A 17,941-nucleotide genomic window follows, 5' to 3' on the forward strand; every position below is an offset into this window, starting at 1 on the left:
GGAACAAAGACTGAAGCACATTTTTTGTTATTATTATTTGGGGGAGGGTGCAGGGCAAGTGGGGCTGGGTGGCCTGCCTGGAGCCACATAGCAGAATGATCTTTGGGTGTCTGAGGCCGGATTCGGACCCAGGTGCTCCTGGCTCAAGGGCCAATGCTCTGTCTGCCACCCAGCCACCCCTACTATTATTACTATTTTATTTTATTTTGGGTCTTTTTTTTCTTTCTTCTTTTTGGTTTTTGCAGGGCAGTGGGGATCAGGTGGCTTGCATGTCACATGGCTGGGTGATTATTGGGTTTACGAGGCTGGATATGGACTCGGGTGCTCGTGGCTCCAGGGCTGGTGCTTTGTCCATTGTGCCACCTGGCCATACCTACAATTATTACTATTTTTTTTATTTTAAATTTTTTCTCTCCCCTTTACTTTTTCACCCAAGCAAGTCTATCTATATTCATGGGGGGAGGGGTATTTTGTTTACTTGTAAACAAGTATATTGCATTAATGTAAAAAAAACCATTTGTATGAAATGAGAATTAAAAAATTAGGGAAAAAAAAGATAAGGAAATGACCTAGCTGTGTGGCCTTGGGCAAGCCACTTAACCCCATTACCTTGAAAAAATAAATAAATAAATAAAAATAAAAATAAAAAATAACATGAGAGGAACCTCTTAACAGAAATTTGATTGACAAAACACAGAAAGAGAAGCTAGGAGGAGAACATCTATCAACAAGGTCTGTATTAAGGGGACCTGGGTGAAACAGGAATGACACCAGAGGGCCAGCACAGGGACAGAAGCTGGGGGAGGCCAGAGAACCAGCATTAGCTGCAGGAGCTTTGGTGTCAGGTGCAAGAACCACTTTTAGCCGAAGAGTCTTTGGCTGGGGGGAGGGGAGCTACAAGAGACTGAGTTCCAGCACAGAGAGTTTCAGAGCACACCTGGAAAACAAGCAGCTAGGCTGGGACCTGACCTCCATACTTTCTGCGGAGTCCTCTCCCCAGAACAAATGGTAAACAACCCCCACACTCAGGCTCAGGTGTGGGCAACAGAGTTCACTCAACTGAAAAGGAGGTTAACTCCCTCCCCTAGGGCCCAGCCCATTGTTCAAGGTCAACTCAGACCCTGCTTTTCAGGGTCTCAAACACTCCAGAGAAAGCAACCAACATCCCCTACTGGCCAGCCCTTAGATTTACTAAGCCAAGTGAACAAAGCCTCTAGGATCTTCAAAAGCAAACCTCTGAGAACTAGCCCCCCCACCTAACGCAAGACCATAAGGAGATGAAGAAAGCCCAACAAAAAGGGGGGCCCATGGAGAAATACTTAGAAGAAATAGATTCTAATCCAGAGAGATCTAGCACTTCTGAGGAGAATATAAATTGGTCTCCAGCCCAGAAAGACTTCCTTGAAGAAATCAGGAAGGAGTTTAAAAATCAGATGGAAAAATTGAAAAAAGAAATTCAAGAGAAAATTAACACCTTGCAACAAGAAAACAAATCCTTGGAAAACTACAATTGGACAAATACAAAATGAGAATAATTCTCTTCAATTGGGCAAATGCAGAAAGAAAATAATTCTTTCAAATCCTCAATTGGGCGAATGCAAAAAGAAAATGATTCTCTCAAAACTACACTTGGGGAAATGGAAAACTCCTTCAAAAATAGAAATGACCAACTGGAAAAGGAGTTGCAGAAGGTAAATGAAGAAAATTCTTCTCTAAAAAAAAAGAATGGAATCTGTGCAAACTAATGGCTTCATGAGACAACAAGATTCTGTTAAACAAAACTAAAAGATCAAAAAAAAAAATAGAAGAAAATGTAAAATACCTCATCAGCAAAATCACTGACCTCAAGAATAGATCAAGAATGGACAACCTGAGAATTACAGGCCTTCCTGAAAACATTAAAGAGAAGAAAAACCTAGACTTAATATTACAGGATTTGGTAATGGAAAACTGCCCTGATATCATGGAACCAGAGGGCAAAATACTTATTGAAAGAATACATCAATCCCCTCTGGAAAGAGATCCTAAAATGAAAACACTAAGGAATGTTGTGGCCAAATTCCAGAACTATCAGATAAAAGAGAAAATCCTGAAAGCAGCCAGAAAGAAACAATTTAAATACCAAGGAGCTACAGTAAGGATTACACAGAACCAGGCTGGATCAACATTAAGGGATTGAAGGGCCTGGAATGAGATATTCCTAAGAGCAAGGGAGCTTGGAATGCAGTCAGGAATCCACTATCCAGCAAAGCTGAGCCTTCTCTTCCAGGGGAAAAGACCAGAGCTAAATAGAACATCAAACAGGAGATCGAAGAGACACATTAAAAGGTTAAAAAGGGCGGGGGGGGGGGGGTACTGCTATCTAATAAGATGAAATTGGCTATATCCCCACTTGGGAAAAAGATTCTCATAACTCTTGAGAATTGTTACTCTATTAGAGAGAATATACTTGGAGTGATGGTCATTCATGACCTATCAATGAAACTGTTATCCAATATGATGAAACTGGCTAAATCCCTACCTGAAAGACTAATAACTCTTAAGAATTGCAACTCTATTAGAGATAATATATTTAGCCAGAAGTGATGGACAGATAAAAGGATGGAGATTGAATAGGGTAAATCTCATTACATTAAGAGGTACAAAAGACCTATTGTAATAGAGGGGAAGAAGGGAAGAGATAAGAACCACCTGAATCTTCATCTCATTACACTTGGCTTAAAATAACTTACACACATTCAGTTAAGAAACATATCTTACCTTTCAAGTATTAAAAGGGGGAAAGGGGAAGGGGAGAAAAGGGGGAACTAACAGAAGGAAAGGAAAGGAAGAAGGGGAAAAGGGAAAGAAGAAAGAGAGGGGAGGTGGTTGATCTAGGAGGGCAAACACAATGAAGGTAACAGTATTCAGAAACAAAATATTGGGGAATATAGAAAAAGGGAAAAGGGAAAAATGAAAACAGAAGGAAGAGATTCAATAAGGCTAAACTGCTTATATCCCTACACAGGCAGATAATACTTGTAATTATTATTTTATATATCACTACTAATGTAATTAGAAAGATAAACAGAAATTTTGATATAAGGTGACAGGGTTACCATTTAAAAAAATTTTTTTTAATTAAGGAGTAAGAAAGAGAATTACACTGGGAGCAGAAGGAAGGAAAAGTTTGAATGGGGTAAATTAATTCACATGAAGAAGTATGAGAAACTTATTATAATAAGGGGGAATTGGAGGGGAGTGGGAATCACTTGAACCTTTCTCTCATTTGAATTACCTCAGAGTAGGAATAACATATACAAGTAATTAGGTATACAGGGAAGGAGAGAAGAAGGAAGTTAAGTAAAGGTGGTAGGGAACTAACAGAAGAGAAGGCAGAACAGGGAAGTGGTGGTCAGAAGCAAAATATTGGTGAGAAGGGAACGGACAAAAGGAGAAAGAAAAATATAAACAAAAGGAAAAATGGGAAGGAGAAAAATACAGTTGGTAATCACAACTGTAAATGTGGTAAGATGAATTCTCCCATAAAACAGAAGAAGACAGCAAAGTGGATTAAAAACCAGAATCCTATAATGTGCTGTTTATAAGAAACACACATGAAGTCCAGACACACAAGGAATAAAAATAAGGGGCCAGAGCAGAATCTAGTGTGCTTCAGATGACGAGGGAAAGAAAAACAGAGGAAGCAACCCTGATCTCAAACAAAGCAAAAACAAAAATTGCTCCAATTAAAAGAAATATGGAAGGAAATCACATCTTACTAAAAAGGTAACACACAGGTGATGAAGTAAATATCAATATGAAGCATATTTGCACCAAGTCTAGCATCCAAATTCTCAACTTTTCCCTCTGAGAACTACATAACTCTACCAAAATAAGAAATGTATGGGGGGGGGGGGGGGGGAATAGAATTTTTTTTAGGTTTTTGCAAGGCAATTGGGTTAAATTGCTTGCCCAAGGCCACAGAGCTAGGTAATTATTAAGTGTCTGAGGCCAGATTTGAACTCAAGTACTCCTGACTCCAGGGCCAGTGCTCTATCACTGCACCACCTAACTGCCCCATAAATAGAATTTTTTAAAGCTGAATATGTCAGACCTCTGAAGAAAATAGAACAAGGATAGAAAAAAATATACTTTGTTCTCAGTGGCACATGGCACCTACAAAAAAAATGACTATATATTAAGGTTAAAAAAAAACCTCACAACCAAATATGGAAAAGCTTAAGTATTAAATACATTCTTTTCAGATCATAATGCAATAAAATTATATTCAGTAATTTGAAACTAATCTAATCCTAAAAAATAGGTGGTGGTGGGGGGGCAGTGTGAGGACAGAAACTGCCAGAACTCATTCCCCAAACAACTCCAAAAGTCGTCAAATTATGACTAGCCAAAATTTAGGGGGAAAGAACCCACAGAAAGACTGAGTGGTACAATTTCCCAGTCCAAGACAACTTAGAAATTCCTCAGGAAAGGTCTGTTTCACCAAAACCAGGAGCTGGAAAGAGCTGCAGCAGGGCAGAAGCAAACCAGTTCCAGCCTTCCAGAAACAACCCATGGGATCCCTGGGTCCATATAGAGGGACACCTTGAAGGGGTGGTGAGAGAACTCTGCCGCACCAGAGTTCAGAGTGAAGCTCTGGCCTCAGAGCTGCCCTGTGGTAAGAACCTGCAGTAGGAGTTGGAAGAGCCACCCAGCACGTCCAGAGCTCCCAGTCCAACAGATAGTAAGATGGTCAGAGGTCTCTCTACTCTCCCTGGGGCAGGACTCAGCTATTTTCCTACATTCAAATCCAGGTTACAGTTACAGAGCAGAGACCCTCCTCACAGCTCCAGGGCAGAGGGGAGGGTCTGTGGTCATCCACATCCCAGAGTACAGGCAAGAAAGCAGTCAGAACCTCTCATAAGACCTTGGAGGAATTAAGGTCCCTGTGGGGTGTTCAAAAATCCCCCAAAGCCTTGGAAGTGCAGTACATCAGTCATAGGCTGAGGAAATGAGCAAACCACAGAAAAAGAAGAATCTGAGCAAAGTTAAGTTTCTATCATACAATGGAAGAGGTCAAAAAAGACTTTGAAAAACAAGTAAGGGAGGTAGAAGAAAAATTGGGAAGATAAATGAGAGAAAGATACAGATTAAATCATGAAAACCAAGTCAGCAGCTTGGTGAAAGAAATACAAAAAAATACTGAAGAAAATAATATATTAAAAACCAGTTTAGGTCAAATGAGAAAAAAAAACAGCCCAAAAGACAAATGGGGAGAAGAATGCCTTAAGAAGCAGAATTGACCAGCTGAAAAAGGAGATAAAAAAGGTCTATGAAGAAAATAACTCCTTCAAATGCAGAATGGAACTAAAGAAATCCAATGACTTTGCAAGAAATCAAGAAACAATAAAACAATACCAGAAGAACAAAGAATTAGAAGAAAATACGAAATATCTCACTGGAAAAACAACTGACCTAGAAAACAGATCCAGAAGAGATAATTTAAAAATTACTGGGCTACCTGAAAGTCATGATCAGGAAATGAGCCTAGATTTCATTTTTCAAGAAATAATACAACAAAATTCCCCTGAGATCCTAGAAGCAGAGGGTAAAATAAAAATTGAGGGAATTTACTAGTCACCTCTTGAAAGCGATCCCAAAAGAAAAATTTCCAGGAATATTATAGCCAAATTCCAAAACTCCCCAAATCAAAGGGAAAATATGAAAAGCTATCAGTAACAAACAATTCAACTACTGCTGCTCTATAGTCAGGATTACACAGGATTTGGCAGCATCTACATTGAGGGCTCTTAGGGCTTGGAATATAATATTCCGGAAGGCAAAAGATCTTGGATTGCAACCAAGAATCAACTACCCAGCAAAACTGAACATCCCCTTTCAAGGGAAAAGAAGGACTTTTCAATGAAACAGGAGACTTTCAAACTTTCCTACTGAAATAATCAGAGCTGAACAGAAAGTTTCAATTCCAAGTACAGGACTCGGGTGAACCATAGAGGGTGAGGACAAGAAGAACTAATTATGAGGAACTTAATTGTTGTATTGAACTGTTTGTATTCCTCCATGGGAAGAAGATACTGGTAACTCATATGAACTTCTCCTTTATAAGGAGCAGTTAGAAGGAGCATATATAGACAAGGCACAGGAGGGAGGTGAATATAATGGTATAATATAGTATAAAGATGGAGTCAATGGGTGATAAAGGAAAGTACTGGGAGAAAGAAAAAGGAGAGGAAGAAGGAGCTAAGATATTTTACATAAAAGAGTCAAGAAAAAGTTTTTGCAATGGAGTGGAACAGGGGAAGGCAATGGACCATGAGTAAGCCTTCATTCTCATCAGAAATGACTCAGAGGGGTGGCTAGGTGATGCAGTGGATAAAGCACCGGCCCTAGAGTCAAAGTACCTGGGTTCAAATCTGGTCTCAGACACTTAATAATTACCTAGCTGTGTGGCCTTGGGAAAGCCACTTAACCCCATTTGCCTTGCAAAAACCTAAAAAAAATGACTCAGAGAGGAAATAACATGCACACTTAATAAGGTATAGAAATATATCTTACCCTAGAGAAAAATGAGAAAAAAGGGATGGGTTAAGGGGGGACGGGGGAAAGGAAGGGAGAAGCAGGTGTTAAAAGAGAGGGAAGATCATGGGAGAGGGTACTCAGATACAACATACTTCTGAGCAGGGACAGGGTGAAAGGAGAGAGAGAGAGAGAATAGAATAATGAGAATGGGGAGGAATAGAACAGAGAAAAATACAACTAGTAAGAGCTGTGGGAAAAATATTGAAGCACTTCTCTGGTGGACTTATGATAAAGAAGGCAACTCATCCCAGAGACTGAGCCGTTGGAATCTGAACACAATGTGCAGTATTTTTTTCCTCTCTCACTATTCTTGAGTTTTCTCTATCTTTTGTGATGGGGGGGGGGGGTTATGCTTACTTTCACAATATTATTATAATAATATAAAATAAATAAACCATAAAAGAAAAATAAGTGGTCAAAGAACAAATCGTATAAAACATCAATAATTTCAATAAAGAGAATAACAACAATTAGACAACATACAAAAATATACAGGATGCAACTAAAACAATACTTAGGGGCAAATTTATTTATTTAAATTCTTGCATCAAGAAAACAGATAAAATGTAATCAATGAATTGGGCATGCAACTACAAAAACTAGAAAAAAATTCCTAATTAAGCACCAAATTGGAAATATTGAAAACCAAAGATGAGATTAATAAAATTTAAAGTAAGCAAGCTATTGAGCTAACAAATAAAACTAGGAGCTGATTTTTTGAAAAAACCAGTAACATGGATAAACCATTGATTAAATTGATTAAAAAAAACAAATTTACAGTATCAAAAAATGAAAAGGGGGAGCAGCTAGGTGTTACAGTGGATAGAGCACCAGCCCTGGAGTCAGAAGTACCTGAGTTCAAATCCAGCCTCAGACACTTAATAATGGACCTAGCTGTGTGGCCTTGGGCAAGCCACTTAACCCCATTCGCCTTGCAAAAAAAAAAAAAACCTAAAAAATGAAAAGGGTAAAATTATCACCAATAAATAAGAAATTAAAATAATGATTAGGAAATATTTTGTCCAATTATATGCTAATAAATCTGATAATCTAAGCAAAAATGATGAATACTTACAAAAATTTAAATTATCTAGAACAAAAGATAAAATAGAATACTTAATTAACCCCATCTTAAAAACAAGAAATTAAACAAGCAGCCATCAACAAACTCACTAAGAAAAAAATCTCCAGGGTCAGATGGATTCACAAATAAAACCAAACATTTTTAAAAAATCAATTCCAATACTGTATATATGTGTATGTATGTATGTATATATGTTAATTCCAATACTATCTGGAAAAATAGAACAAGGAAGATTCCAACCAAATTCCTTTTAGTAACTGAATATGGTACTGATACTTAAACCAGAAAGAGTCAAAACAGAGGAAAAAAAATTGAAAGAGTAATTTCCCTTATGAATAATGTCAAAAGAGAGTTATGATCTTCATACTGGTTGATGAAATGTGTAAATATATTTAATAATGATACTTTAGTTTCTGGATATTCTTTTCACAAGCAGACTGACTTTGGAATCAGTGAGAACAAAGAAGCTAGAGAAATCCATCAATCCTGACAAGTCTGCATTTTTTCCTTGACCTGTACTTGTCACCTGTGTTAAGTGAAATGAATCAGTAATCATTCCATAGGACTCAAGGACATCTGTGTTGTCCTACTTAGATGGTCAAACTCACAAGATTGCTGTATTGTCCTGAATTTCTGGGCTTGTCCTGGAAAGATAATTCAAGCCTCAAAACTGATTATCTTATGATCCACCTTCTTCCTTATGATCAAGTATATAATATATGGTTCCATAACAGCAAAGTGCATCTCCAAGATAGGCAAATCAATTTCTAGCAATGAAAACAATTAATTAAACTTGATTACTGACACCCTATCTCTAGCCGACTCTGTAATGTCCAGTTTAGAGACTGGCTCGGTAAAAATTCTGTTAATAATAGTATGACAAAAGTTTTAAATAAAATACTAGCAAGGAGATTAAAACAATATATCACAAGGATCATACACACTGACCAGGTGTATAGGGCTGGTTCAATATTAGGTAAAAAAAATAGCATAACTAATCAATTACATATCAATAACAAAATGAACAGAAACATAGGATTATCTCAATCTATGAAGAAAAAACTTGATAAAATACAACACCAATTACTATTAAAAATACTAGAAAGCATAGGAATCAGTGGAACTTTCCCTAAAATTATAAGTATTATGTGCCAAAGGGCTATCAAATCCTTTGATTCAACAATACCACTACTAGGTCTCTATTCCAAGAGAGTATAAAAAAAGGGAAAAGGATTCATATGTACAAAAATATTTAGAGCAGCTTTCTTTTTTTGGGGGGGGGGGTTGGCAAAACAATGGGATTAAGTTATTGCCCAAGATCACACAGCTAATTATTAAATGTCTGAGGCCATATTTGAACTCAGGTCCCTCCTGACTCAGAGGGTTGGTGCTCTTGTCCACTGCACCACACCTAACTGCCCCCAAGAGCAGTTGGGGGATGGCAAAGCACTGCAAACTGAGAGGATGTCCATCAACTGAGGAATGTTGAACAAGTTGTGGTTTATGATTTGTGATGTAATACTATTGGTCAGTAAGAAATCAAGAGCAGTTAAGTTACTATTAATTAGAGAAATGCAAACTAAAACAACTCTGAGGTACTACCTCACATCTATCAGATTGGCTAATATTATAGAACAGGGAAATGTTGGAGAAGATGTGGGAAAACTGGGACACCTGTGCACTGTTGGTGGAGTTCTGAACTGATTCAACCATTCTTGGGAGCAATTAGGAACTATGCCCAAAAGAAAATAAAACTATGCAGACCCTTTGATCTAGCAATACCACTGCTATCCCAAAGAGATCACCAAAAAAGGGGAAATGTGCTTGTACAAGAATATTCATAGCAGCTCTTTTTGTGGTGGCAAAGGGTTGAAACTGAGGACATGTCCATCCCTTGAGGAATGGCCAAACAAGTATATGAATATAGTGGAAAATTATTGCTCTTAGTTTCAGAAAAACCTTTAAAGACTTGCATGAACTGAATCTGAGTGAAGTGAGCAAAACACTGTGCTTTAACAACAACATTGTGCAGTTTTCAAATATGATAGACTTAGCTCTTCTCAACAATACATAAATAAAAGAGAATTCCAAATTGTCATCCACATCTGGAGAAAGAATGACCAAAGCACTTTTTAAAGTTTTTTTTGATTTTTCCTCTTTCCATTTTGATTCCTCTTTCACAGACTAACATGAAAGTGTGTGTAATAAAATTATACATGTATAACCTATATCAGATTACTTGCTACCCTAGGTTGAGGAGAGCAAAGGATGGGAGGAAGAAAACTTTACAAAAACTAAAGGTGCAAATTATCTTTATATATATTTGGAAAAAAGAAATAAGAAAAAAAGAAATAAATCATGAGTAAGAGAATTTCTGAAAAACCTGGAAAGAATTACATGAATTTATGCTGAGTGAGCAGAAGCAGAACACTATACACAAGATGATCAACCATGACAGACTTAGGATGGAAAATGTCCAGAGGAAAAATGAGGGAGTCTGAATGCAGATCAAAGCATACAATTTTCACTTTTTTGATTTGTTTTTTGTTTTTTCTTTCTCATGGTTTTTTTCTTCCTTTGTTTTGATTTTTCTTTCATAACATGACTAATATGGAAATATATTTAACATGTATAATCTATATCACATCACTTGTTGGTCTTGAAGAGGAGGGAAAGAAGGGAGGAAGGGAGAAAAATGTGGAACGCAAAGTCTTACAAAAAATGGAAATGTCGAAAATTATCTTTACATATAATTGGGGAAAAAATAAGATTTTTTAAATCAGGGTTGTCCAAAATGTGTCCCACAGCCCCCGTGGGTTTACAAAATGCTTTAGTAAAATGAAGCTGAACTACAGCAGAGCTCTCACTAAAATGGAAAAGAAACAAAACTATAACCCCTTGCAGATATAATAGTATATTTATAGAATCCTAGAGAATCAACTAAAAACCTACTTGAAGTAATCAACAACTAAAATCACCATCTACCTTACATCTCTCCAGCTTCTCATACAGTAGCATAAAATATTTTATTTTTGGCAAAATCCAAGTAAACTACATCTATAGCATTTTTATATTGAACTAAGAGAATGCTATTGGTTTTGTTTATCAAAATTTTAGTAACAAAACTTTCAAAATAATATTTCCTACTATTCTCTGGAGTTTAAAAGTGATTGGCTCCCTGGACAATAAACCCATCTCAATAGACCAGAAAGTCTTCAGCAAATTACCCCCCAAAGTATCTGCAATTCTTTCAGCAACATTTACCATTTTACCATCAAAGAGTACTATGTTCAGTTCCAGATACCTCAGTTTAAGGATATTCCTCAACTTCAGAATATCCAGAAGGTAATTTAGTCAACAAACACTTATTAAGTACCTATTAGCACCAGGCTTGGTAAAGAAAATTCCTACTCTCAAGAAGCTCACAGTTTAATGGGGAAGACCAAACACTATGTACAAACAAGTTAGGATACAAGAAAAGTTGGAGAAAATTAATACATGAAAGACACAAGAATTGAGAATGGAAAAGGCTTTCTATAGAAGGCAGAATTTTAGCTGGGACTTGAAGGAAGAAAGAATACTAGGCATGGGAAACAGAATATGAAAATGCCTAAAGTAGGGAAATGAAAAAATGAGGAGGCTAGGGTCACTGGTTCCCAGTGAAAGGGAATAACTTGGGAGAGGAGGGAGAGATGCTTATGAAGAACTTCAAATGACAGAATCCTGGAGGTAAAAGAGAGTCAATGGAGTGTATTGAGTTGGAGGGCCAGGGATACTGAATTGTATCATATAATGGCAAGCCATGTTCAGACTTACAATTTAGAAAGATTTGAAAGCTGAGTGGAGGATAGACTAGAGTTGGGAGAGTCCTGTGGGAGACCACAGATAAGACCAGCCAGTAGATAACTTTAATAGTTCAAACTTGAAGTGATGAAGGTAGGCTGTATCCTTATGTGCCACATGTCAAAGCATGTTCAAAAGTTTAAAAAAAAAGAACTTGGCAACTGAGATGGATAAGTAATGAGTCAAGGACAACACCTAGGCAAGCCTAGGTGTCAGAACCGATGGTAGTACTCTCAAGTAATAGGAAAGGTAGGAGGGGGTTGGATTTAGGGGAAAAGATGAATTGTTTTGTAGATCTTTCATTTAAAATGTCTACTGAGTATCAGTCTGAGTTATCTAAAGTCAGTTGGATATGTGAGATTCCTGGCAATCAGAAGAGTGTTTAAAAAAATAGAATTATCGAGCATAAAATGATAATTAAACCCATGAGAGCTGATGAGATCACCAAGTGAAGCATTATAAAGGGAAAAGAGAAGAAAGCCCAGAACAGAACTCTAAGGAACACCTAAGTGTGATCTGGATGAAAATGTAACAAAGACGACTGAAAAGGAGATATCAGAGCAGTAGAAGAAAATCAGGTGACAGCGGTGCTCTGAAAACTTAGAGAAAAGAGTTGATCAAGGAAGAGTGAGCAGCAATGTTGCAAAACTACAAAGCTTATTTGGCTTTTTAAAATTATCCCTCCCCTTTTAGGAAACTCTTAAGAATTCTTGTTGGGCTTGTATCTATCTTTTCTTTTTTTGCAGATATTTTTAAATTATCTTTTGTGTTGGCAGAGTCCTTGTCAACCATAGTAGCTCTTGATTTTGGGGGCTTTAATATTACTGTTGAACTTTGCCCACGAGGGTAGGGCAAAGTGGGTAGGGAGGAACATCTGGTCAGAGCTGATCTTTTTCTACATCATCCTACTGTCTTCAAAGCAGTTTGGGAGTCTGAAAGTTTACAATGCTCCCAAATTGTTGAAGTCGTGGAGAAGTTTGTTCACTGATCTCCAGTTCAAACAAAAGCTCTGCCAACTCCAGACCCAGGTTTGGGTCTATTGGATTATGCATGGCTGACTTGCAGTTGACTGGACTCAATTGTAGTCTGCTGGAAGGGTCTGCAGGTTCTAAATCAATGACCTGCTGCTGGCTTCCCTTGGTCTGGATCTCCAGTCCCATTATCCCACTGCAGGATCATTGTGTTTGAGGTTAAGGATTAGAACTGAGTCTCCATTCTGCTCATGGACTCAGAGTCATACAGCTAAGTTTTTGGATTTTCCTCCTTGCTTCTATCAACTCAATCCTTTCTATTGCCCTAGAGCCTTCCATCCAGAGTTTGGTAAGGGGCAATGGAGCAGTCAGCACCAGTTCAGGGGTCTCCTGAACTGTGTCCTAGTGTTCAATCTCCACTCCCTTGCTCCAGGCAGGCATGGGAAGGCCTACTCCAGTGTTCACAGACCTCTCTGGATCTCTTCCTAAGTTGCCCAAGACTAGAAAAATTACTCCTGGAAATTTTTTTCTTGGCTTTCCAAATCAGAATGTGGACTCTTTTTCCAGATTGTTGTGAAGGAGATATGCTGACTCTCACTCTCACCAGCGCAACTCTGCTCGCACATAAATTCATTTGTATTTATGGTTGTGTAAGCACCACTGTTCCCTGACTAAACCAACTGGTGAGGACAGGAACAATCTGGAAATATTTAGCTGAGATAGACGAGTCTTAGAAAGGACTTGGTAGCTACCTTCCAGTATCCAAAGTATCGGAAGAGGAATTAGATTCATCCTACTTGGACTCAGAGGTCAGAACAGGGAGCAATGGATAATGAGTTACAGAAAAATAGTTTGCTTTAATGTATAAAAATACTTTCTTATATGGACTGCCTCAAAAACAGCTCAAAGACCATTTGGCAGAAGTAGTCCAAAAAGGATTCATGTTGAGGTGTGGATCAAACTAGAACTTTGTGAACATACACCTAGCACTTAATACATGTCCTTTGAATTTCAATGGAATGAATTCCTTCTCCCATAGTTTGGGAGAAGGACTCAGACTAATAGGGCTCAGACCCCAGTTCTGACTTGAAGCAAAGAGTATTCAAAAACTCTCTCAATCCTTATTAAATACCTATTCTGTCCCATACCTGTGTAAGTTTCCCCTCTAGTGGAGCGACACAAAGACTACATAGAGAGAGAACTGAAAGCCAAGTCTAGTGTACTGGGAACAAAATAAGCAGACACCAGTGTTCTAGAAAAATCCAACAAAAATTTTCTGCAGGACAGAAGAATCAAGGTTTCACGGCAAAGGTGGCATTTAAAGCTGAACAGGTTGTAGTTTATGAATGAGGAAGGTGATGGCTTTAGGGATACCCATATGAACTGATGCAAAATGAAGTGAACAGAACTAGAATAAAGTAGTATACAGCAGCAGCAATACTGAAACAATCAAATGTGAATGACTTAGTATTCTGATCAATATACAGTGAGCCACAACAGTTCCAAAGGACTCATGTTAAAAAATATTATTCCCCTAAAGTGAGAGAACTGATAGTCTCTGAGTGTAGACTGAAGCCTATTTTCCAGTTTATTTTTCCTACCTTTATTTTGGCAACATGACCGATATGGAAATGTGTCTTACACAACTCTATATGTATAAATGCGTACTGTATTTTTTGTCTTCTCAATGGTTCTGGGTAAATCAAGGGAAAGAATTTGATACTGAAAATAAAAATTAAAAAAAAAAAGAAAAGTGTCATCTGAGTTTAAATATTGATAAAATTTATAAGGCAAAAACAAAGAGGGATTCCTGTATATAGGGAGAAGAGTGCAGGGAGGAATTGTTGAAGGCAGGAGTCAGTTCACTAAATGTGGTTAAACAATCAAATTAGGCAAAAATGTCTAAGAACTACGTAAAGGTTGGTAAGTACAAACACACTCAGGAGTTTGGAGTTTAACCTCCAAGCAATGGAGAGCCGGGAAAGTCTATGAACATGATAAAACTTCTCAAGAATAAGCTTAATGAGCGTTAATATGCTTAAAGAATCTGGGAGAAACCCTGTGTAAATTGGGTTATTTTCTTCCAAGATTTGGAGAAAAGCATTCCTGAAACCAACTGCTCTCATTCGCTCCTCCTGCCCTCCTGGAACATTTTCCTAAAAATGTAGGTCCTTGAGAGTAGACTGACTTTCCATTTGAATTACCAGACCTGGAACATAGTATACAGTTAACTTTTTAATCACCAATTAGCTGTTTTGAGGTCTGAAACACTCAATCCACACTTTTTTTCCTTGCCTCCTGCCTCCAGAGAGAGTATTACATAGAGAAGGCCAGGGTTCAGGCCTACTGTCTATCTAATGCTCTGATAATCCCTATGAAATCAAGCTGAAGAGACAGCCATAGCAAGTCTAGGAATCAGAAAGACCAGAATTCATAGACAATGGCTTAGAAATTCTGAGCAAGGGGGTGGCTAGGTGGCGCAGTGTAGTACCTGGGTTCAAATCCGGTCTCAGACACTTAATAATTACCTAGCTGTGTGGCCTTGGGCAAGACACTTAACTCTATTTGCCTTGCAAAAAAACCTAAAAAAAAAAAAAGAAATTCTGAGCAAGTCAATTAGTGTCCCTAGGCAACAATCTAAGATTAGAGAAGCAGGAAGATCAAGGTTCAAGTCACAGCTGCACATCACTGCATCTTTCAGTGCCCCAGGTGAACAGCCTCAGATGCACCTGTGCACAGGACTCCACATCAATGAAATCACAAGAGTCATGCACTAGGCTGTGCCTCCCCCAAAAGCAGTGGAGTGAAAATCGTCAAAAAACAATCAACAGATAAGCAATTAAGTGCCTACTATGAGCCAGATAGAGAGCTACCAGGGGAGAGGAGTCATCTAAGAAAGGCAGGAGACAGTCCTTGCCCTCCAGCTCACAGTCTAAGGGGGTAGACAATATGCAAGCAACAATGCCCAAACAAGGCCAGCAATACCACCACCGATGCAGCAGAAACACTAAGCAGGGAGAAATACTAGTTAAATTTGTGCCTTTCTGTGCTGACTCTGTGCATACTGAGAATTATGTAAAAGAAAAGTAGTCTTGGAGCTCCCTGAGAGAGACCTGGGGTTGCTGAACACTATCTTGGGTAGCCCGTATCACAACAGCTGGACAGGCTGGTGCTTGCAAAGACAAGGAGGGGGAAGCCAGTGGCCAACAAAGAATATCAAGATAAACTGTTACCAACATGACAATCGATAACCTACCCTTTCACCCCCTTCCAGCACATCACCATGCCCTGCTTCCCTATAGAGCCACAGCATATGCCCCATGAGCCGCTTGTCCTGAAGTATCAGCCTGTTGCAATTGCATAATGAAACTTCTGTGACCTTCATTTTTCAGAGTCTTGAGTCTCTTTAGTAAATTCATTCACCACATGAACTTTAACTTCACTATGACTGTGTCTCAAAGGGATGGTAAACTAGGGGAAAGGACCTATCTGTACATAAATATTGATAACAGCTCTTTTTTGTGGTGACCAAGAATTGGAAGCTGAAGGGAAGCCCAATCAAGTTGTTGGAAGTATTCACGGAGCAATACTGTTTTAAGAAATGACAAGGAGGAATGCTTTCAGAACAAACACCTGGAAAGATGTACATGAACTGACACAAAGTGAGGTGAACACAAACAGGGCAATACTGCATACAGAACTTTGTAACTTGGATATTCTTAAAAATACGATGATCCAATACAAATTATCAGCGATGAATCTTTTTTCTAGCGAAAAAAAAAATGCTGTCTCAATAGAGACATACTATTTTTCACTTTCTTTTTTTGTTCAAGTTCTCCTGCACAAAATAACCAACATGGAAATGTTATACATGATTGCACTGGGTATAATCTATATCAGATAGCTTACCATCTCAGAGAGAGGGAAGGAGAGGGAAGAAATGGAAATAATTTTAAACTCAAAACTTTAAAAAAAATGTTAGAAATTATTCTTACATGCAATTTTCAGGAGAATAAAATGTTATTTTTGTTTTAGTTAAATTATTTTCCAATGAATGTCAAAAATTGTTTTACATGCAATTTTTAAAATAAAATGTTATTTTTTATTTTTTACTTTAGTTTAAATTATTTTATAATGAATGTTAAAAATTGTTTTTACATACAATTTTTGGGACAGAATAAAATGTTACTTTTAATATTTATATTTAATCTAAATTATTTCATAATGAATGTCAAGTTTTTACATGCAATTTCAGAAGAGAATAAAATACTACTTTTTAACATTTCTATTTTAATTATTTTATTTTTATTTCATTTAAATTATTTTGCAATAAATGTCAAAAGTTGTTTTGACACGCAATTTGAGAAGAGAATACTACTTTTAAACATTATTTTATTTTATTTTATTTAAAATATTTCATAATGAATATTGTTTTTGCATGCAATTTTAGAGAATAAAATGTTACTTTTTAATATTATTTTATTTTCATTTAAATTATTTTATGAGTGTAAAAAGTTGTTATTTTAGAAGAGAATAAAATACTACTTTTAAACATTTTTATTTCAATTATTTTATTTTTATTTAAATTATTTCATAATGAATATTAAATATTGTTTTTACATGAAATTTTTAGGAGAGTAAAACGTTACTTTTTAACATTTTTATTTTAACTGTTTTAATCTAAATTGCTTTATAAGGAATGTTAAAAACTGTGTTTACATGCAATTTTAGAAGAGAATAAAATACTACTTTTTAACGTTATTTTAATTATTTTGTTTTTAATTAAAATTATTTTATAATGAATATTAAAAATTGTTCTTACGTCCAATTTTTAGAAGTAAAATGTTACTTTTTAATATTTTATTTTATTTTTATTTAATCCAATTGCATAATGAATGTTAAAAATTGTTTTTACATGCAGTTTTGGGGAGAATAAAATACTATTTATGACATTTAAGTTTTAATTTTAATTATGAATATTATTCTTTTTAAAAGACCCTGGCATTAAGAAAGATCACGAAAGCGAAGGTGAGGCCTTTTTTGTTCTTTTCTCTCAGAGGCTGAGCCTTCGGCTGAGCCCTGGGGGGCTTTTCCTTCCCCCCGCCGCCCTGCCCACCTCGTAGGTGCTGGCCAGGCCCAGCCGGTAGAAGACGGGCATGTAGATCTCCGAGGTGATGACGACCACCAGCGCGTAGGGGATGGAGAAGAGCAGGAAGCTGGCCCCGAAGCGGTACACCTCGGCGGGCGCGCCCAGCACGGTGATGGCCGACATGAAGCTGACCGAGAGCGACAGCGCCACGGGCGCCGCCGCCATGCGGGGCCGGGCCGCGAGGAGCTCCGCGTCCGCGCCCCGGCCGCCGCCCACCAGCGCGTAGTAGACCCCCAGGGAGACCGAGACGAGCAGCAGGCCCAACAGCACCGCGTAGTCCCACGCCGAGAAGGTCTCCGACATGGCGGCGGC

The 17,941-nt window shown here is 37.7% G+C and overlaps 1 protein-coding gene across 1 annotated transcript in view; it reads right to left on the reverse strand.

The window, feature by feature from the left end:
* LOC141515260 (sodium-coupled monocarboxylate transporter 1-like) overlaps nt 1-17,941 on the reverse strand; it is an 82,951-nt gene extending 65,010 nt beyond the window's left edge. The window contains exon 1 of the mRNA XM_074226685.1: nt 17,597-17,941. Within this exon, the coding sequence (XP_074082786.1) occupies nt 17,597-17,932 (336 nt within the window). The 5' untranslated portion in view covers nt 17,933-17,941. The remainder of the gene's footprint in view (nt 1-17,596) is intronic.

Source organism: Macrotis lagotis, chromosome 2, assembly GCF_037893015.1.
Source record: "Macrotis lagotis isolate mMagLag1 chromosome 2, bilby.v1.9.chrom.fasta, whole genome shotgun sequence".
NCBI classification, from domain to species: Eukaryota; Metazoa; Chordata; class Mammalia; order Peramelemorphia; family Peramelidae; genus Macrotis; species Macrotis lagotis.